The sequence below is a fragment of the Stylophora pistillata genome, chromosome 12 (genome assembly GCF_964205215.1).
Source record: "Stylophora pistillata chromosome 12, jaStyPist1.2, whole genome shotgun sequence".
NCBI classification, from domain to species: domain Eukaryota; kingdom Metazoa; phylum Cnidaria; class Anthozoa; order Scleractinia; family Pocilloporidae; genus Stylophora; species Stylophora pistillata.
The window spans coordinates 1,393,225-1,415,000 of NC_142530.1; the positions used below are offsets into that span (position 1 = coordinate 1,393,225).

General features: G+C 38.8%; 3 protein-coding genes across 3 annotated transcripts in view; 2 read left to right on the top strand and 1 right to left on the bottom strand.

Annotated features, from left to right (window-relative positions):
- Nucleotides 1-4: 4 nt before the first annotated feature.
- On the top strand, nt 5-9,328 carry LOC111320873 (uncharacterized). The gene is made up of 6 exons (XM_022923601.2): nt 5-806; nt 3,313-3,464; nt 3,974-4,202; nt 7,367-7,477; nt 7,789-7,910; nt 8,293-9,328. Exons 1-6 carry the CDS (start codon nt 71-73, stop codon nt 8,578-8,580), a joined length of 1,638 nt encoding a protein of 545 aa, XP_022779336.1. The 5' UTR covers nt 5-70; the 3' UTR covers nt 8,581-9,328.
- Nucleotides 9,329-14,718: 5,390 nt separating this feature from the next.
- Nucleotides 14,719-19,241, top strand: LOC111320844 (uncharacterized). The gene is made up of 6 exons (XM_022923552.2): nt 14,719-14,975; nt 15,190-15,228; nt 15,379-15,417; nt 15,742-15,780; nt 17,013-17,189; nt 18,870-19,241. The coding sequence occupies exons 1-5, from the start codon at nt 14,882-14,884 to the stop codon at nt 17,177-17,179; spliced, it is 378 nt and encodes a 125-aa protein (XP_022779287.2). The 5' UTR covers nt 14,719-14,881; the 3' UTR covers nt 17,180-17,189; nt 18,870-19,241.
- Nucleotides 19,242-19,436: 195 nt separating this feature from the next.
- LOC111320820 (uncharacterized) overlaps nt 19,437-21,776 on the bottom strand; it is a 48,773-nt gene continuing 46,433 nt past the window's right edge. The window contains exons 67-70 of the mRNA XM_088740565.1: nt 21,748-21,776; nt 21,501-21,593; nt 21,016-21,234; nt 19,437-20,691 (exon numbers count right to left, since the gene is read on the bottom strand). The exon at nt 21,748-21,776 is cut by the window's right edge and continues 78 nt beyond it. Coding sequence (XP_088596691.1) covers nt 20,545-20,691; nt 21,016-21,234; nt 21,501-21,593; nt 21,748-21,776 — 488 coding nt within the window. The 3' untranslated portion in view covers nt 19,437-20,544. The remainder of the gene's footprint in view (nt 20,692-21,015; nt 21,235-21,500; nt 21,594-21,747) is intronic.

Below are 21,776 nucleotides of genomic sequence, written 5' to 3' on the forward strand. Positions count from 1 at the left end.
CTGCTTGCTTAAAGCTTCGCCGCCATCGCAGCCGTTTACACGCTTGTAGGGTGGGGAAAGTAGCGACAAAATGGCAACTCCAGGACAGAAGGAGAGAGAGGCCGAGCTTCACTCTGTCCTCAGAGCTGCGAACCTGTTAGACTACTACCCTAGCTTCCTCGAACAAGGAGGCGACGATGTACAACAGTTCTGCGATGCGAGCGAAGATGAGTTCAAAGAAATTGTCGCGTTGGTTGGCATGTCGACGAAGCCACTTCACACTCGTAGGCTGCAGAAAGCTTTGGTGGAATGGAAAAGCAAACGAGGCAATTCTCCAGAACGAATCAGTCCTGGATCTTGGATGGATAAGTGGACTTCTTCGTCTCAAGTCAGTCGAACTCCTCAATCAAGTACATCATCGCCTGTTACTGCTGCAACAACGCCGACAAGTGCTGGACGAAAGCGGCGAGGCAGCTCTGGCGCCGGCAAAAGTGGTCCGGAGAAACGAGTTGTAGAGCTGAAGCTCCCGCCGATGGAGGTCATCATCGACTGGGAAAAACTCGACCCTGAACGACAGCAGTTGATCCGAGATCATTCGCGAATTTACGGTCGAGATATCAAGAAACGCAAGACTAATACGCTGAACTCACACGAACAAATGATCAATGAAGCCGCAGCACAACTTTGTCTTCGAGATCCGACACTTCTAGTTCGACGCGATGAATTGTTTACAATGGCCAGGCGAGTTGTTCGTGACAGTGGTTTTACCTTTGTGCATGGCCACTCAAGGTCCAAGTTTGTTTCCGAATCAGATGACGAGATGGATGGTGAGTGATTCGCGATAAACTCGTTTGCTAAGTATGCAAAATCGTTTCTGTGTATATCTTTAGGTTAGTTATCTTTCATGTTGGATGAAACATGATATGACGAGTGCCTGGAGACATATTTACCTTCTTTGAATCAGTCAAAAGTAGGTTGCCAAGATCTTATGCTTCTGATCCAGTTTATCATCATTATCATTGTTAGTGTTTCTACCAATATTATCATTATTTGTTGTTTTAATCATCATTGTTATTATAAAAATTATTAGTATATACCACACAGCTGGTGAACAGTGCCTTTTGCACGCACTGATTGGCTGGTTCTTAATTAAGTGATTGGCAATATTATTCACCTCAACGCAGCCAGAGACAATTTCTAGTGACAGTAAATGAACTGCTTTTTTTTTGTTTCTGTTTGGTACATACTAAATCAATTACACTGGAACCCCTATAAATGGGACCCTTATTAAACCAGAATCCTCTCTTTAACAGACCTTTTTTCAGCCTCAAAATCTCTGTCATACGTTTTCTCTATTTTTAACCTCAGTAAACCAGAACCCCTCACTCCCAGAAACCAGATGCCTTTTTCAGTCTATAATCTCATACTGACAAAGAAATTGACTCCATTAAACCAGACATGAAAGTTTTAAGGTTGCCACCAAAATCATATCACATGTTTTTATACGTGATTTAAATTAAATTGTAATCATGCAGCTGTGAAATCCCAATCAGAAGTGAGAAACGCATATCAGCTACTTACTCATTGTTCTATTGGTACTGAGCAAAAAATTTTAAGTTGACAATTGTGCTGCTGTTGTTGGGTTGAATGAAATACAACAATAGGGGTCAGGTTAAAAGCTTCCTTGTGATCCATGTTGTTTGCTCCTTTACTAATGTGCTTTATTAGTAAATAAAGGCTAATGGTTTTGAAAGAAACTGTTTGGGGCAGCGTCGGTGGGAGTAACGAAATAATTTGGATATATCAACTTGGATATATCGCTCCAACAAAGGGCTAACGCTTGAAACGTCAGCTTTTGTAATCGTTACGGTGGCCAATTTACCATTTCAACTTTGTTGATATATCCAAATTATTGCTTTATTAGTACTCATGTACCATAATCATACTGGTACTTACAGTCAGGCAGTACATTATGCAGAGTAAAATTGCCTTGTGGATGAAATCATAGTACACTGAACATCCCTCTAAACTGGACATTTCCTCCAGTCCCAAGGGTGTCCAGTTTAGAGGGGTTCCACTGTATTCACTTCAATGTCTGTGAAAATCGTGGATGTGTACCACACTGCTTCATGGCTTGGCAAACATCCACCACTATTCACCTCCACTTCCTGGTATTCTTAAAAATGTGCATTTTTCCTTGTAGTTGCTAAACAATTTTTTTGTTCAGGAATTGTTTACATATGTGTCAGTAACTGTTATCTTACTGTCTCGATGTTTCATTAACCCTTTGATCAATGAAAGTGATTTCTCCTCATAATATTGCCCCCTGAGTCATTCTTTATTGTAAGTCACAACATTAAAGAGAATGATTATCAATTAATAAAGAAACTCTTGTTTGTCAGCTTAATGTTATATTGATATTGTAAGGATAAATGTTGTCGTGAGAGTTAAAAGGTGAAAGCACTGTACAATGTTGGTTGAGGTGGTTTGTGAGGAGTAGTTCCTGTATCTATTCATTTCAATTACACTGGTAAAGAATGCTGAAAAGTATATGTCAATGGAGGCACATGGCAAAGAGCAACTTCTCTGAAAATGTCAACAAAAGGTACAAATCAATAGACCATCACCAAAGAAAAAAAAAGTATAATGGAATGGGAACAGAAGCAACAAGGCCAAAAATTGACAACCTTAACGAATAGCAGAAAGAGGCAAGAAAAGTAATGCCAACCAGACATACAAACTTGCCACTATTTCGATCCTTTGTTAATTCTCCCTCGATTATTTTTCATCTTAGCATTGTTGTCTTATTTGCCTGAAGATATCGTTGCAATAGAGATGACATATGACTTTTACAACACTTATCGTCTCTCCTGCATCTTCATTATCTATATTATAGGTCTATGATGCATTTTTTTTGGATTAGCTTTTCTCCTGTATTATTTTAAGTTGTAGGATGGTTTTCAAATTATATTTCCGACTACATGTATGTGCATGTAGACCACTTTCATAAATGGCTGCCAGATTAATATTCTTTTGTTAAATTTAAATTAGCCTTGCTGACCTCATTCTCCAGTACAAAATTCAAAAGAAGACATTATCTCAAGCGAGGCCAGAAGGGCTAATTCAAATTTAAACAAAAGAATATTAATCCGGCAGCCATTTATGAAAGTGGTCTATTGTGTGCCTATTTTGTACAAGTTGCAACCTCCTGCGCATGATTCTAAGCTACCTGGAGCTTCTTGTCATTCATACTCACAATGTCCAGGGATATAATCTGAGTTTGACTTTCGTGTTATCCATTTATGTCTGTGTTGGCCTTATTGTTTCCAACAGGTGCAAAAAAGAATCAAGTATCTCAGGCAAACAAACTCAAAAGAGAGGAGCGATTGAATGAAATTGATGATCTTATGCAGAACAACAAAGAATTACAAGAGCAAATAATGCAGAAACTGGATGAAGCAAGATCATTAAATGCAACTGCAGAGGTATAATGTATTTCTTTCTTTTTTTTTTTCGCTCGTACTGGTAAGGTAATGTACCCAGCCAGAGCTTTCACCCTTTCACTCCCAAGATTGCAGTGAGAATTCTCCTTACTGTCTGCTATTCAATTCTTGTGACATTAGTTCACAGAATTTGGTAATGGGTTATAGGGTCAACTGCATTTCCTTAGCTTAAAGTCCCATCCCCCATCTGGATAGGATGCTAATCCCATCTCAAGGTTACACCCCTGAGCAATTCATCAGGCTTCCCCGTCAATTCACTGGTCTCCATCGAGAGGCACTGTGAGATTATTGCTTTGCCCACCTCTCGAGTTGGAGTCCAGCACACCAACAAATTGGTTACCATGTCTCCCACTTACTTGTTGATGGATAAGCCTACAACTTTTCATGGAATAAAACAGGTAATAATAATAATGAAGTTTAGGCAACTTAAAGTTGACTTAGTGTAAAATTTTTGCCAGGACTCATCACTTGTTTTGTTTCTGTTATCTCAGATAACTGAGCTTCAGTCTGACCTCAATAAGCTGCAGAGCCAACAAGTTTCATTGCAGCTGGAACACAAAGAGTTGAAGAAAAAACAACGACGATCAGAAAGATATTACACAAACAAACAAACCAAGGACTCAGGATCACAGGGCAACAGTATTCAGGATGAAGAAGTAGACATGGTTGGTGATGTATCATTACAGAGTGACCTCTCTGTGGATGACCCCTCTGAAGAAGGTATTTGAAGTAAATCATGAATACTGTACTTCCTCAATTAAGTGCCCAGATGCTTGTTTAAAATTTCAGTGACTGTGAAAAGAGGAGGGGTGGGGCTATTGAAAGGGGGACACTTATTCTAAGGGGTTGCTTATAAAGAAATGGTCAAATTGAAGCTTTAAAAGTTTAATAAAAAGGTGGCTGTGAAAAGAGCTTTTCTTTGTATCCCTTCTATTTAAGGGTGGGGGTTGTTTGATGTATATCTTATTAACCAAACGCGAGGGCCGTACTGAGAGGATATTGGCCCAAGGTCTTGACAGTATGGACCAAGTGTAGCTTGGTCCGTACAAAAAAGACAGAGGGCCAATATTCCTCCATTATGGTCCTGAGCAAGCTTGGTTAATAAGAGATTTATTATACGACTGAAGTTCAAAGGGACACAAGTGCGGTATCATTCGGGACCATATGGGACAGTGCCTGGTCCAATACTTAGAGAATAATGGACAGGCAATAGAGCATTTTGATTGGTTGATTTTAGTTATTGGCCCTCTGACTGCCTGAGTCGTGTAATAATATGCTTACCGTATTTCTTCACCTATAAGCCGAGCGATTTTTTCAGTTTTCGACCCAAAATTTTGGGAGATTTTTCACGGAGAACGGGGTTCGGCTTATAGCCGAGGGTTTTACATTTTAAAAATATACAGTTGCTGAATAACTTTACCCCCCCGGCTTGTAGTCAAGTTAGCAATGAAGCAGAAGTAATAAAACACAACAAAAATAACTTCTGAATATTGGTTATTCACTTTTATGAAATTGGTGGCTCCTAAAGGAGCCGTTTGACGGATACGTGCAAGGGCTTTCAACCCAATGGTTTACTCGCCATCCGTTTCGTTTTCGCTGTCTGTGTCGAACTCGTTCTCTTCTATGTATTCATCATCTACTTCTGGGGTTTCCTCAGAGTAGACCACGTCGTCCTCTGTTCCGTCCAAGGCATTGGAAATACCGCAGGTCTTGAAGGATTTGACAACCATCTCTTCAGGTATCTCTGCCCATGCTTCCTTGATCCACCTGAGGACAAGATTTCTGCTTGGCGCCTTCTTCTTCCCAGCTGGGGTAAACTCAAATGGCCCAGATGTCATCCACGCCAAGTACTTTCGGCGCACATTATCTTTAAATGGCTTGTTTAGGCACTTATCCAAGGGCTGTACAACCGGGGTTAGGCCACCAGGGATAACTGCGACGTCAATGTTTCGCTGCTTCAGGTCATCTTTCACGGAATCGGTCAAGTGAGCTCGGAATGAGTCCCACACCAAAAGGGAACGCTCGGCACGGGGCAAACTCTGTCGAATCCATTCTCGGATGCCCTGTTCATCCATCCACCCTTTCTTATGGAAGGAAACACGAAGAGGATGCGGCACAACCAGATCTCTCGGTGTACGGACGCCTTTGAAGATGACTTTCGGTGGCACCTTTGCTCCATCGGCAGCAACAGCAAGAACGACGGTGAAGCTCCGCTTTTCCGCTCCGCAAGATTTTACTGGCACTGTTCGGCTTCCACTGAATTCCAGTGTTCGGTTCGATGGCAGCTCAAAACGCATGGGTGTCTCATCCATGTTGTAGATGCGGGATAAAGGGTAGTCGGCGCGTCTTCTTGCTGCAATGACGAAGCGATGAAAGCACACAATGTTCTCTTCGAGATCGGCGGGCAATCGCTGGGCCAGAGTTGTTTTGGTTCGCATGCTGACCGAGTGGCGTCGTTTCCATTTCTCGTACCATCCACGGGAAGCTTTGAAAGCAGGATCATCGGAGAGCTCTTTAGCTTTAAGGCGAAGGATCAATCCACTCACCGCAATACCTACGAAAAATAAAATAACAATCTTATTTTGCTGCGAGATAACCGTAGATTCGTGACTGCAGCACTCTTTTCGTGACATGTTATGAAATTGTCATGACAACAACATATTTCTGACCAATCAAAGTCTCTGTTTCCCACGCACTGAAAGACGATATCATTCAACTCTTCAAAAACTCTTAAAATTTTAGACAGAAAAGTAAATACCAACCTTGTTCTCTTTGCTGTGAAAACCACTCCATCACTTGCTGGTCTAGTTCGGGATATTTCGGAGTGAAACGGCCCATCGTCGCACGTTTTGCAGACATCTTCAGCTCTCCGGAAAGAATAGTCGCCTGGTCTCTTCTCCAGCGTCGTACCATGGACTCGCTTAGTCCATATTCTCGAGCGATTTCCGAGTTGTTTTCTACCGCTTCAGCTTCCGCGATAACTTTTATCTTGAAAGCCATACTATACGAGGAACGGCGTGCTTTAGGCATGATGATAAAAAGTGACAGCGACGAAAGGTATACTCGATAGATTGATACTTTGAAACGTTTAACTGAGATTATTATTGTTGTTGTGGTTAATCTGTTGTCGCGTGGTAGTATTTATACAGTTCGTTGGATCAATTGATATTCATATCTCTTGATTGGTTCGCTTTTTTTCTTTTGTGTTTATTGTAATTCATTAGGTTTTGTGTTTAGTGAGTCAATTTCTTATGTTTTCCGTGAGGTTCGCTTGCTCAAATGGCCAGTTACAATCAATAATTTCGCTCTCGGCTTATAGCCGATGGTTTTACCTTTTTTTTTGGGCAGCTTGAGTGTAGCGTAAAGACCCTGAAAGTCAGGGTCTCGGCTTATAGCCGAGATCGGCTTATAGGTGAAGAAATACGGTATATGTTATGATATTATGCCTAAGGGGTAGGTGCTTAAAAGAATTTAATGGCTGGTAGAAAGAAAATTTTTAATCACTAGAAAAAAAATTTGAGTTTAGAATTTGCATACCATTCAAAGCTCAAAAGGCAAAGGAAATGATAGGGCATTAATATTGTTGTCAGCAAAGTTTTTTTCAGCTAAACTTTTGATCACAAATGTTATGCTTTATACCTGGATTCATGACTGGCAAACAGGGATTACCAAATTGGTGACTTTTGCATCAAGTTCAGTTGCCACAATTTTTCAAATCACCATGGCTACAGGAATGCTTGCAACTTACTTGTAGAATGGTGCACACTGAAATTCTTAACCCTTTTAGTCCAAGGAGTGATCATAGAAATGTAGTATTGTGCCTGCAAGGAGAATTAGGGAATTTATGATCTGGGAATTCTAAGTGTGCATCTTTAATTTGCCAGGTCTTCATCCTGAGAATGCAGAGGAGGAAGCACAGGTTACAACAGTGGAACAGTCCAGGACAGTGACAGTTCCTGAAGCTGTGGTCACTCAAATATTACCACCAGCTACAGGTAGAACAACTGAGAAGCTTTCATTCAGTGATTTGCATAATTGCTTTTGTAATCTTGGAAGAAAAATTAATGTGCTCTGATTGGCAAGGGATGAAGTCATGTTTTGCTTTGATTAACGTTTTTTGAGTTGATTAGAATGCATCAAGAAATTCTCCCCAACGACATAAGAGGTCAAAGTGGACTGATAGCCAGAATCACCTGTACATGGGGAGGTTTGATCTCAGAAAACAACAAACATTGTAAGATAGGACAAGTGTATTTGTCTGACTTCATGCAACTATCATGGCACTCACTGAATTTTCTTTGGGAAGGTATCCCTACAACATCGAGCAGTGCTTCAGTCAACCTTCCTCAGCGTCAAGAAGCACTGAACCCAGAAGAGGAGTCATCAGTAAGGGCTCTGTACACTGCTTTCATGCCACAGCACCTACAGGTAAGAACCCATGTACATGCATGCTGTAATTAAAGTTATTGTCTTCAGTTTGAAATATTTCAAAAAGAAGGAGTTTTCTTTCTAGTGTTTAAAAAAATTACCATAATCCAACCTCACATAAAGTGGCAAGAAAAATTTTAGGGTGCATGAAAATAAAACCTTGAAGCTCAACACTCCAGCTTATTAAAGTTAGTTTTTGAATATTGGTTAAAATTGCTGATGCTTGGACTACTCCACTCCTTGGACTATAAAGGTAAATGATATGAGTTTGATTCACCAAGTTCAAGTTAGCCGATAGTAAATGGCTGAAAAAATGGGGTCAATTCAGGGGAATTTGAATTTGGTTAACCAAGGTGTTCCTCCCTTTTTGTTTGTTTGACAGACTGAAGTTGTTCAGCAAGTGCAACAGCAAGGAGATGGAGGCCACATTATACCTGCATATTCCTCGGCACTTGTTAGTGCTGCTGTGTCATCAGATCCCACTATCAATGCCTTACTGAGTCTTGGTGCAAAGGATAAGGTTCTGCTTCCAGGAATGTTACCACCTGGTGTGTCTGTGGCTACAGTCCCAGTGACCACAGGTGTGCCTGTTGCAACAACAAGCATGGCCCCTAATATCACTGTGGTGATGCCTGGTCAGCCAATGACAGGCAATGTTCCCTGGTCCTAACTTGGCTCTGGCTAACAAGCTCTTCCAGCAAGGAGCTTAACATGTATATACAGCATTGACTGTGACTGTATCTAATTTAACTACTTGTTAGTGACAATGACTAGATAACCAGCATATGATTTGTATGTGGTGTGCAATATTATTAAGGAAGTCAAACATTTCTCTTTCCCTGGAATTGTTTTCAGTCAAATGCAGGGAAGAATGTTACCTTCAGCCTCCTTGTTAAGACTTAATAATCTAACGTGTCTTTACTGCAGCAGTTTTTCCCAGTATATAGTGTACTCCTTCAAGATGAGAGACTAATCCATTATAAGGTATCCCCAGGTTTTACCCAGTTGCCCCAGACAGTTTGCAATCGGCAGGTTATGGAACAGAATAGTACATGTTCAGTTTACGTACACTGTAGTCAAAGTAAACTCTGTTGATATTAAGATGTGTCTGAGGTAATTGTTGAATAAGGCAATTTTTTTTTTTTTTACCATTAGGTTACTTGTACATTATAGTGTTAGTGGTTAGGTTGAAGAAATTCAGGATACATGTCGGTTGACAATCTTGTTGAATTAAGGATAGATGAATGCGAAGGACGTTTTTGTAGGGGGAGGGGGTGGAGAGTCTTGTGAAAGTGGCTTGTTCAAGGTAGTCAACGAGATAGTGATTATATAAGGATGTTTTGACTAAACAACATATCTGATGTATATTTTGACGATGTCATTTGATTTATGGCAATTAAAAGTTGTTACTGAACTAACCTTTGATATTATCGTAGAATTTGATCGTTTAGGTAGATTTTCTTGGTAAGAACAGGGCAAGATATCCATATACTTTCATACTTAACTATGTAAACAGTTTTTTGATTAAAGCACATAACTCACACATAAAGGTCAGGAGAATAAAGGAAATGATCACCATTAAAGAAGCTCTTGATTGTTCAACAAATTCTCCTCGTCAGCACCTTAGGAAATGTATAGAAAACAGTATGGAGAATATGCATACTGATGTTAGGGTGGAAAGGGTCAAAGGAACTGTTTTTGGTAAATGTAACGGACATTTTGACGACCTCGTCCAGCTATATCTTCAGAGTCAGCAGATGGCTGTTTGTCAGTTGAATGCCAGTCTGTTGTCTGTCTGTAGAAGTCTGAGCTATGAAAACTGATTGGTCACCTTTGTTATGAATATTTTGTAGAGGCAGGGGCCCGCTACAATCAAAATCACTTGAAAAAAAGACCTTTAAACAATACGGGAAGAACAATTACAAAGACACAACGAGGCAAATGCTTACCAAATGCTGGCGGAAACATTCGAAACACGCGTAGGGAGGAGATTAAAAGCAAAATTAAAGCTCACTGCTGTGTTGACTTCCGTAGCGTGGTCACCCGTGGCCAGATCGCTCAGATCGAATGCTTTCACGAAAACGTTTTTCGGCCTTCAATTCTGAAGGAACGAGCTTTCCCTCGTCATTCTGTTTATTTAACACTAATGAAAGAACTGAATTGTTCCAAAACTAGCTTCTTCAAGAGTAGTTTAGACGGCATTGACAGAAATAGCTAAATAGGGCAATGTTTATCCAAAATGCATTGAACAAGGGTGTTAAAGAAAGAAAGAAAATACTAAAATTATATAAGCAGTGAGAGGTATAGCACAAACACTTAGAAAATTCAGACATAAACGAAATGAAAAATGAACGAACGCGGAATTCAGCATGCAAGTGAAGTCCCTTGGAAAATTTTTGCGAGGAACACAGTAATTTACCAACTCTCGAACAATTTAAAAAGTCTATTTTTATGAACGATTTTCCGGGGTGCCTGTGCAATTTTTTTTTCATTATTTTAGCTTAAGATTCATTGAGATTTTGAAGTTCTCGTTTCTAAAAGAAACGTGAGCGGAACATAAATTTCTGTAGCTGTACATGCATCGATCGACTCACTTTTTTTGACAGATGGTACGAAATATGGCAACAATCTATGTAACCACATCGCGAGATAATAAATATATTTTTCAAAGTGAAAGTGTAAACCGCTTTTCGAATATCAGCGCACCTCAAGACACGCCTTTCCAGAGTTGAGCCGATAAAAACATTGTGGCGTCACTCCAGGTCATAAGGTGGAAAGGTTGGCTGGGTGGACATTCGATGATCCACAATTTCGTGATAAATAACTTAGCACGGTTAATAGAAGGCTTAAAAAAACCGACCAGATGTTCCCCGATCGTGCCTGTAGGCCGGAGGTAAAAACTGTAGCACGTGTAAATCTTCTAACTAACCAAACTATTTGTGGAACTGATAATCTGCAGAGGAAATTGAAAACAGTTTTGTGACCATGTGGGAATGTCGGTGCTACAAAATTACATTTCTTCTGAATTAATCACCACAATTGATCTGTTACTCAGTTACTGGCTTACAAGCTGTTTCTGAGAAAGATATCGGACAACGGTAAGTCTCAGAATTCTTGAATCTGCGTATCACGAAATTTTGACATTAATGATACCTTTCCTAACCTTCTTAACACTACAGATGGATGGATCTATATGATAGGGATATATAAATATATCAAGTTTCAGTTAAAATAAATGCATTTCAATGATCCTTTAGCCTAAAAAAAGTTACGACAATTTTGCCCATTGTTGAAAATTTGGATTTTTCAAGTTTTGCAATAGCACGCCATTCAGACTTTACAGCGGTAAAACATAAAACCACTGGGTGAAGTGAAAATTGTGTCTAATTTCATACGGTTTGATAGATAGATAGATAGATAGATAGATAGATAGATAGATAGATAGATAGATAGATAGATGGATAAATTTATTTGAATTCGAGATGTACAATGAGCCAGTGACTCGTACTAAATACATTCGAATATATAAAATTCTACGTCTACAGTTAACTAAAAGCGTACAGATACTACATATTAATATAACGAGAATATAAATTACTTAAGATAATATACTTCCTAAAAAAGAATACATAATGTGGTAACATGGTTTCCAGTAACTAGTAAAGTATTATTAGTCGTGATAAATATACTAAACATAGATGCTTAACATGAAGAACTGGTAATGTATAACAGCATAGTGGTAAAAATGGGAGAAATAAATACCGATGCAAAAAAACGCCGAAAAAAAAAAAAACAAACAAAAAAAAAAGGGTCGGTAGGATAATTAGGTAATAAAATAAGCTAAGATATATAAAGAACGGTAGAGCTAACTCTATTGTTCACATATGTTACATTTGCACAACTTGATGTGCCACTAGTAAGATTGGTTTTCGTTCTAGCTTTTTTAAATTTGTTTATGGATCATAACAACAACATTGATTTATTATTCCTTTAAGCCTTCATAATGCGGCAGAAGCTTGTGAAAATAGATTATGCCCCTCGAAGATTAGCGCAACGAGATTAAGCTATCTTTGTATCGAAACACGAAGTTGTTACCTCATCAGAGATATAATGCATGATTTACCCCAAAGGACACGTTAACTGTCGCATCAATAAGGGCATGGTGTGGCTTCTATCTAAACCCTCTCCCTAGGCGTGTCTCGTATATTTCCGTCAGCATTTGGTAAGCATTTGTCTCGTCGTATCTTTGTAATTTTTCTTCCCGTATTGTTTAAAGGTCGTTTTTTCTGCTTAAGTGATTTTGATTGTAGCGGGCCCCTGCCTCTATTCATAACAAAAGTGACCAATCAATTTCATAACTAAGACTTCCACAGTCATACAACAGACGGACATTCAACTGACATTCAGCTCTTTGCTAAGTCTGAAGAGCTAAACTTAATTATCTATTTGCGTCCAATTTCCGGCGGTTTCGAACAAATTCTTAAAACAGAATCCCCTCGTACGTTGATGCTAATGAGCTTAAGTTTCCTTTCACGCATTTCATCATTGTTTCTTTTTTAAATAAACCTTAGTTGGGAAAGGTAGTCCTTGCAATCTATTTTAAACCCAGAAAGCGATCAAAGGCCGCAAAAAGAATGAACAATTTTGTAGGGTGTCGGATTAGACAAGTCACGCAGATACCTCAAATCAGCATTACATTAACTCTGCTCAAGTTACTTCTGTTAGTAGGCCATTCTTGGATCATTTCCCAGTGACAAATGACTGAATTAACCTTTTCGTATTGTTGTGGTTGAAAATAAGTCTGTAGGCTTAAAGCACGTATTTCCCTTTCGCAAGTGGTTTCAAAACAAGAGCTGAGTCCGTTTAGATCGCTAAACGGATTTAAGGGTTAGGTGGAAAACGTGGAGTGCGGAGTGTAGAAAATGTGGAGTGTAAAAAATACGGAGTGTGGAAAAAGTGGAGTGTGAAAAATAAGGAGGGTGGAAAATGCAGTGTGTGGAAAACGCGGAGTGTGGAAAATGCGGAGTGTAGAAAATATATAAAAGAAAAAGACAAAAATATATACAAGCATAAAAAATTCTGTCTTACTTGGGTAATTAAGCTGTTTGTTATCTGTAAGAAGAATATAGAATATTAACCTCGCGCTAATGTTGTTGTTTTCCTTGGCTAGTTAGCCGTGAATCTTATAAACTGACAAAAAGCGCCTGGAAAATGTTTTTGATCAAGTTCGAAAAGGTTTTGCTGCCAACACCTAGATGGTGCAAATCTTGCAAAATGCGTTCTTCTATTACAGTTAACAATAAGCCATGAGTAGATTCAATTTAATTTGCATATTCACATGTGAGTACAAGTCGGCATTGATCTCCACATGGTCGCGCTCACAGAGGGCCATAATGGTCTTTAAAATCCCGCTTCTTCAGCCTAAATCGCTTTCAAAAGGTTATATTTCTAATATTCACGGTTAATATTCTGCTCACAGATAACAACAGCTTTATAAAGAATTGACTACCCAAGTAAGACAGATGCATGTATATCTTTTTGTCTTTTTCTTTATATATTTTCTACACTCGGCATTTTCCACACTCGGCATTTTCCACACTCCTCATTTTCCACACTCCGCGTTTTCTACACTCCGCACTCCACGCTTTCCACCTAACCGATTTAAAAGTATTTATGACATTTTGAAATTCATGAACATGTTATTGTGCAACATAACAAGAAATATGCACCGTTACAACGCCTACAAACTTTCTGAAAACGTGTCGTGTGTTTTGCAGTGATTTGTACCTATTGACCAAAATAGTAGGGAAAATAGAGACCGTGATGTGATCAAAGGACGTGATCATGTTAATCTCATTTACCGGCAAACGCAGTTAGAAGACCCTCGATCTCTCACTTTAGAGATAAACAACTCACAACAATGAGAAAGCATTTTTATTTCCTCATAAAAAGATCACATTGAAATCATATACGTAAGAGGTAGCGTAGAATAAAGTTTGTTATCTAGCTACGAAAGCTGGGCGAGTATCAGTTTGTGAAATCGTAACTAGATACAAAGTTTTATTTAATTTAATTTCGAGTTTGACTAATGGTCGTGGGTCGTAGGTCGTGGGTACAAGTCGTGGGGCGTGGGTGTGGGTTTAGGGTGTAGGCAAATGAAAAGTGGACGATGTCGCATTTCAACGTCTGTAAAAAAAACCTGGGCTAACAAACCCCCTATTTACAAGGGACGAGCACCAGCGGAAGTGGGGAAGTGCGTAAATAGTCGCAGCCACAAAAAAATGTTTCCCCGGTGAAAATATCTTGCGAAGCGTCTGGCACACGAGAAAGAGATCATTCTCTCTTGTCTGGAACTGTTCAATCAGTGAAGAAAGATGTACATATTTCCCTCTATAATGTAATTTCGTTTAGGAATGCAAAAAATCCATTTTTGGGTGGACGCGAATACCTTTTAAGCCCAAAAAGCCTCTTACGTGTTAATATTCCATTAAGGAATTCGATATTGAGAAATTGTTAAGGCCCCCTTATATTATCATTGAGACGGTGCAACGCACTCCTTGTACAAACATTTGTATTATGTCACGCTATCATCGCTATCCTCTTACACTCAAGACTAAATCTTGGCGTGGCTTTTCAACTTGTTTTTCTGATGACAACATGTCCTTGTATGAAAACATTTGTTACTCAGTGATCTTAGTATGATATTGTTTGTAGCATCGAAGACTTTCAGATCATCTATGGAATCTCGTGTTTATCAACGACCTTTTGACTGCCAAGCGGTTGGCGGCTTACGTTGGACAAAATTACGCCCACTGTAGCCGGATAGTTAGTCAATCAAGTACGAAAAATGATCTCCAAGTTTTCTATATATAATGAGATCTCATGTTTACCGAACACTCAGTTTTCAACAACAAACCCAACGCACAAGAGACTTCAGGTAACTTCCGACGGAGAGATCCAAGGTTGAAGAGATGACCAAGTTCCAAATTTTGTTTCTGACTTTTGTGGCTTGCGCTGTTATAATCCAGGTTAAAGGCTTAGATCTGTACCGCAGAAAATTTTATGGTGAGTTAAATTGTTGTACATAACTTTAACACGTGAACTGAATGTCCCGAAGAAAATGACTGTCCGAGTCATTTGCTTGTATCGGAAAATCTTGTGTCATGTAAAGACCATGTATTTTTCATGGTGGATCAGTTGGTCAAATGCTGTCATCTGTTACCTTATTAAGGATTCGACAATCCTCATTGATTCCCCTCGTGCTATTTGTCGTTCACAGACGCGCCCATGAGAAGGAATAACGCGATAGATCTTTATGGTAAGTACGCCAGTTGCGCATGTGTTTAGTGTAGAGTTTAAAGACTGTATTTCCTTGCGGATTAGTAGATCAATTGCTGTCATCGGTTAGCTTAGTAATGACTCGCCTATCTTCTTTTTTGATGCTCTTCGTGTTTTTCGTCGTTTACAGACGCGCCAATGATAAGGAAGGATGCGATGGACCTTTATGGTAAGTACGTTGGTGGCTTATAATTTCAGTGAGAGTAGCAGGACCATGAAGTGATGGCTTTTACGGCTAACGCTTCATAACTTTCTACGGCATTCACCAAAAATTTTTTCAATGGTTAATTCGATTTTCTTTTTACGATTAAACGTTAAAATTTGGCAATTTTCATTTCTAAAGGTTAATTTTTTTTTGGCCTTTTTACTACTAATAGTCAACTCCATTGAGACGCTCTTTTAGGGGACTGGTTAATTCCTGTCATCTGTTGCTTCGTGTAATATATCGCCTAGCATCTCTACTGATGACCTTTGTGTTCTCTGTCGTTTTCAGACGCGCCTTTGAGAACGGATGATAAGATAGACCTTTATGGTAAGTGGGAGTATGTATTTAGTTATTCAGTGAGAGTTTTAAGAGCGCTGGGAAACAGAAAATTCAGGGACAGGCCCACTTTTGTCTACTCCGGATTGTCGATTTCTTCTATCGCGTTTTTTACTTTATTCGTTTCATTCTCAAAAAAGGATTTCTCCTTAAGATTTCGATGCATTTTCACGTCAAAAAGTAATGAGAAAAGTGAAAAAGCCATCTAAGGAATATCTTGAGACTCATAAAGTCTCATTGCTAAAACTGGTAGACAGGGCTGGCTAAAGGTGACCAAAGAAACCACCTGGTATGCTTTGTAACATTCCATCTGCTCATTATAATCATAACATCTGCTTTAGTATGAAAGTTCGCGTGTCTGAAATCGAGGACAAACTCAAAGGCTTGTAAGCCACTTGTTTTAATCACATTGTGGTGTGTGAAATGTGAAATGTGAAATGTCATCCATAACTGCTCAGTCTCTGGGAAAAACGGAATGCATTCGTGACATACATTGCACTCTGCTTTAGAGGATCAGGGTTACGAAAATTAAAAACATTTTGGCATTGGTTTGGTCACTACAGATTGAATTTTGGTACGATTCGATTGACTGTTGCAACACCAGACCCAACGTGATCAAAACAACCGACCAGAACAAAGGAGAACATCACAAAACCAATTAGAACTCGAAAGAAGAACAGACAAAATGCCTCAAGCGCGAGAATTCGTTCTGATTAGTTGAAAGTCTAGCGCGAGTTTCCCGAGCGATCTTAGGCTCATTTGCCGATGTGCGGTAAATGAGCCTGCGCTCACCCTAGCTCCAAAGTCCTTCTCGGGAGGATCTAAAACCGGGCTCGAGAAAACCGTGGAAATCGAGCCTAGTATAATTAAAGACAAACTTCTTATTTTTAAAATCCCAATACGGGATTTATAATTCTTTCCTCAAACTCATATTTCATCCTTCGTTAGGTGATATTTTGATAATATAAGATCTTTCAGGTTAAGTTACCTATTCAACTCTCTCTGGGGTCAAACGCTCAATGCAAAGGAAACCCTCTTTGGTCAAATAACGCAAACAAGAAACGAACGTCGTGGTCTTGTTCGCAGCCGCCTTTTGGAGCCTTATGTCGCGAAATGCTTTGGAGCGTAACGCAACATTCCAACAAACGGCTGCGAAGACCAGTTGGGGCAAGGCCCCACGCCGAAAAGGCACCTGATAACACATCTTTCATATTTATCTCCAGAGAGGCTGTTCAAGCCATGTAGGGACCAATCCTCCTCACAGTTTTGTGAACTTTGGGGAATTGGAATGGGGTATTGCCAGAGCTCGAAATCCGCGTACTTTCAGGGGTCAAACTATAAAAGTTTCGTTCAACATCATTGCCCACGTACTTGTGGAACGTGTAAATGAATCTAAAAAGGTGAGTAAAACGTCTCATTTCACAGTTCAACCCTTTTTACCATTGATCAGTATTCATGCATTTCCAAAGGTGCTAATGATGAGAATTTTTTCAACAATCAAGAGCTTCTTGGGTTCAAAATTATTTCCTTTCCTTCCATGACCTCAATCTTTGATTCCGGAGATATTACTGTTGGGAGAAATTCGATGCCCATCACTCTTAGGGATTGCATGGAGTATTTTCTGGAGCTTTGGAGATGTCTGAGAATAAAAACCCATACTTTTTACGGTGGCTAAATTACATTATCAACTCAGCTGAAAAAACTAATTTATTTGCTCATGAAGTAGTTGATGTAGGCTTTATTCTCTTTCCTGTTGACATAAATATACTTTTGTCTCACAAATATTTTAATTTACTTCCTGAAATTTTGAACTCTGAATTACTTAAATTAACTCAGTGGTTTCAAGCGAATAAGCTGTCCATTAACTTTAAAAAATCGAATTTTATGATTTTTAGCTCTCGCCAAAAAAGGCAGACACTTGATAGATCTATTCAAATTGATGACAACAATGTTATTGGACGTGTGAAAGAAACAGTATTTCTGGGTGTTATCCTTGATGAGCATTTGTCATGGAAGCCTCACATTCTTAGCGTTTCTAGAAAAATATAAAAATCAATTGGTATTATTTACAAGTCCGGTTTCTGCCTTTCCAAAACTTCCTTGCGCTCCTTATATTATAGTTTAGTTTACCCTTACTTAACTTATTGTGTTTCAGTTTAGGGATCGACATATCAGTCTTAATTGAAATCGTATTATTATTCTGCGAAAGAAGACAATCAGAATCATAATTAAAGGTTCTTTTGATCCACATACCGATGTTCTCTTTAAAGAACATGGGATCTTAAAATTCTCGGACATCTATTTCTACCAAATAGGTAAATTTATGTATCTCTTTAAAAGGGGCTTGCTTCCTAATTATTTTCATGATATGTTTACTCTTGCTAGCCAGATACATTCTTATAATACAAGAAATTCCAGCTTTTTCTACATACCTCATTATCGAACTAATTTTCGAAAATTCTCAATTCGGTTTCAAGGTCCTAAGTTTTTCAAAACGCTAAGTCGGTAAATTCAATACTCTGAAAGCATCAGCTTGTTTGGCAAAAGGCTTAAAAAATAATTCTTTCTTAGTTAAATATATTCTTTGTCAAGCTACACACCTTTTCTTTTTTTTTTTGACAATCTAAATTTTCATTCAGCACCTTTGATTTGTATGGTTTATCCTATAGTTTAAGGAAGCCTATACTTTATAAGCCCCCGGCTTCTAATAGGCTTCCTTGGTGTTACCGCTGTTCAGTTCCTTTGATTTTAAAGTTAATTTAATTATAATAGTTCTTTTTATCTTTGATATATCATAAATTTTGTATTCGGTTAATTTTTTTCTGTTACTGGCAATTAAAATGAAAAAATTACATTAAAAATGAGGATTACCAAAAATTTCTCTCACTTTTAACGAGAACCGTTTACTTCATTGTCTGCATTTTAGCTAATTTTGTTACTGTTGCACTAAGTTGTTTAAAATTCTTTGACGTTGTTTTATGACGGGGATCTCCCTGGCCATGAAACCCCACCGTATGCCCCCCTCCTCCTTCTCCTCGTTTCCTGGCCCTAATTTTTGTCTTCTTTTGTTTTTCGAACAGAATACATGTAGAGTGGACGGGTCGAAGATCTCTCTAACTTTCCTTTGCTAGTTAGTAGCTTTTGAATCAAACTTTGTTTAGTAAATCTACAACAATGATTTTTATATCCCAGTACTGATAAATGGACCAATAAAAAAGTTCAATATACCAGTAGGCAGCGTGAAAGTTTTCCTCAGGGCTGGAAATAGCTAATATAATATGACGTGTTTATGTACGCATAGGTGGCAAGTTTAAGGATTTTTTAAGGCAACCTCGACGTATACGTAGTTTTTTTCAAGTGAAATATTCAACCAGTATGCCAATGCCCTGTACGTAATGTCCTGAAAATTTCAATAAACGAAATAAAGAGTCTCACAACTCATTCCGAATTCATTCACTCTGGCGTGCTTGGTTCTGGAGCGACAAGTTAGCTCGGGGCAATGAATCCTATGAATCGTCGATTCTCTGGATGCACCATCATCCTTTTAAAGATGATCCATTTCCTTAGACCCAGGTTCTTTAAAAGCGGCGGCCGCTTAACTTGTCTACCCCGACACAAATCAAAATGAGGAACTTTAAAGAAAGATGTCAAATACTAAAATTTTAATGATGTTATAGAATTTGTATCTCTGAGGGCGAAGAACGAGACTTTATGTCAAGGAATTATACAATTCTGTCGATACAATTTTTTTTTTATCTAATGGTGCCGTAATGCTGTTGAACTCTCTTCGAATAGATCCGAAGGAATGTCCATACAAGGTATTGGAAATTCTTGCCATAACTCGTTCGCACCCTGTCCATTGCGGCAACCACATGTCGACCAAGAAAACCTTATCATTCTTCCGTTAGATCCTAACCCTAACCTTGCTAAATTATTGTCTTGGCACTCTTATCTTTGGTGTTAATGCACCTTAGCTTGAAATAGCTGCCCCATAAAACAAGTGGCAAGAAATCCCAACAGTATTGTCAATTTTTATTGTAGAACATCAGATTCAGCAAAAAAGGCCACCCCATTTAGAAATTCCAGAACAACTTACTTGTGTCGGCATAAATAACTTTACCCTTGGATATAAGCTCAAGAATTTTGATGTTTCTAAATGAATCGAAAAGTATCTTCATTTCCTGTAATTTCAACATTGATGAGAGATTTGTCAACAAAAAACTGGCCACATTTATCTATCTTCGCCGCAAAGATAAAACTTTTCATAGGAAGACCAAATAACTTGTCAAGTCAAATCTGCTCAAAATAAACCTGCGCGCGTAGTTTCAGTGACTAGGGGCTTTTTTCAATTGAGTGTCGAAAGTGATCCTGGAGTTGCCTTGGGTTTGCTCTACGTCGCTCTGTGATTGGTCTAAAAAACTCGTACCACTCTCTCAACCAATCACTTGTAAAACCAATCTCAAGTTGGTCACTCGCATTTTCCCGCGCTTTAGGCAGGTTACCTGTTTTTACTCTGAGTTCTCATTGGTTAATGATGATGACACTCAGTTGGAAACCGCTCCAAATGTCGTATGTAATTTTTTTGAGGAAGAAAGAAACTCAGAGCTGCAAGTTATGATAAAAAGTTATTCTCATATTCTAAACCTTGTATGACTACAAATAAATTTTACGAGGGAGAAAACCAGTCCTTCGAATTGTTTAAAGACACCAAAAGATTCTTACAAATGAAATATTTAAGGCTCTTTACACCTTTTTTTAAGTGAAGCACAGTCTTTCAATCTCTATTCCAAACTCTTCACCTCTGTCTCCGATGTCATAAGCTGCGATGTCCAGAATGGGAAGGCGGTATGGTTTGGGCGTGTCAACTTCTAGAATTGTGTGGTGCCATTTTCCATCTTTGACCTGCGAATATCATCAGCAAAATCTTTTCTTAGCAAAGAAAATCAATAACCTACGTATCAATTAAAATATTTATCACTTCTTTAAGTGATGGGATTTGTAATATCGCGATCTGTCATAAATTATTAAGACCTGTCTTAGTGAGGAGCTTTCAGATCTAATAAAAGAACCATCCGCGTAGGCTGTGATTTTGTGATAGGATCTACTGAAGGATTACAGAGAAAGGGGAGTGTAGCCAGGGTTCATTTTCTAGCTTCGCCATTAGCAATATTATGAGACCAAACAATGTAACGCAGGATAAAGTCAGTGATAAATTTAGCTGCTTACCGCACAGTCATCAAGGATGACCTTGGGCTTAAACTTGTTTGAAGACTCTGCGTGCATTTCAACTCCGTTGTCAGCCTTAATCTTGACAGACTTGGAAAATTCGTTTTTCTCATCGCCCCAGGCCACCGAGTCTTTACAATTGTATATGACCCTCTGCCTGGCTCGGTCACTCAGCAAGCGGAGAAATTCTAGTTGGCTTGGCTCGCTAACATATTCAATCTATAGGAAAATTACATCAGGAGTTTCTATGTTAATCAAAACTATAACAAAATTCTCGAACGAGATTGATAATTCTTTTAGTCACTACCTCGCTCTCTGATATTAACTGATACTTGGACAACCCGAGCAAAGGTCAACCGTAGAGTCAATCAAAAACGTCGAAAATTTAATCGTAGAGCCCTGGCGCAGGAGTTCGCAATGATGTGATTAGGAACGAATTATCTCGGGAAAAGAAAAGCTCTTTCAGACTGCACAACGCTACCTACATTTTTAAACATGCGCAGATCCTTTCCTAACCATTTATAACCATCAGCGCCGGTGAACCATTTCTTTTTTTCAGTAGCGAAGGTCTGAAGAAACTGAAAAAAAAAAAAAAAACACCAAAAGAACAAGTAAATCAAGCTCTCTCCTGGGATCGACCAATAAAAGAGCATATGTAATTATAAAAGGTTTTATAATCTCTTGTATATCTTTAAAGTTGCGGTAACAAGTTAAACCGGATTAAACTCGTACCTCATCATTACTCTTGGGGTAAAGACAAG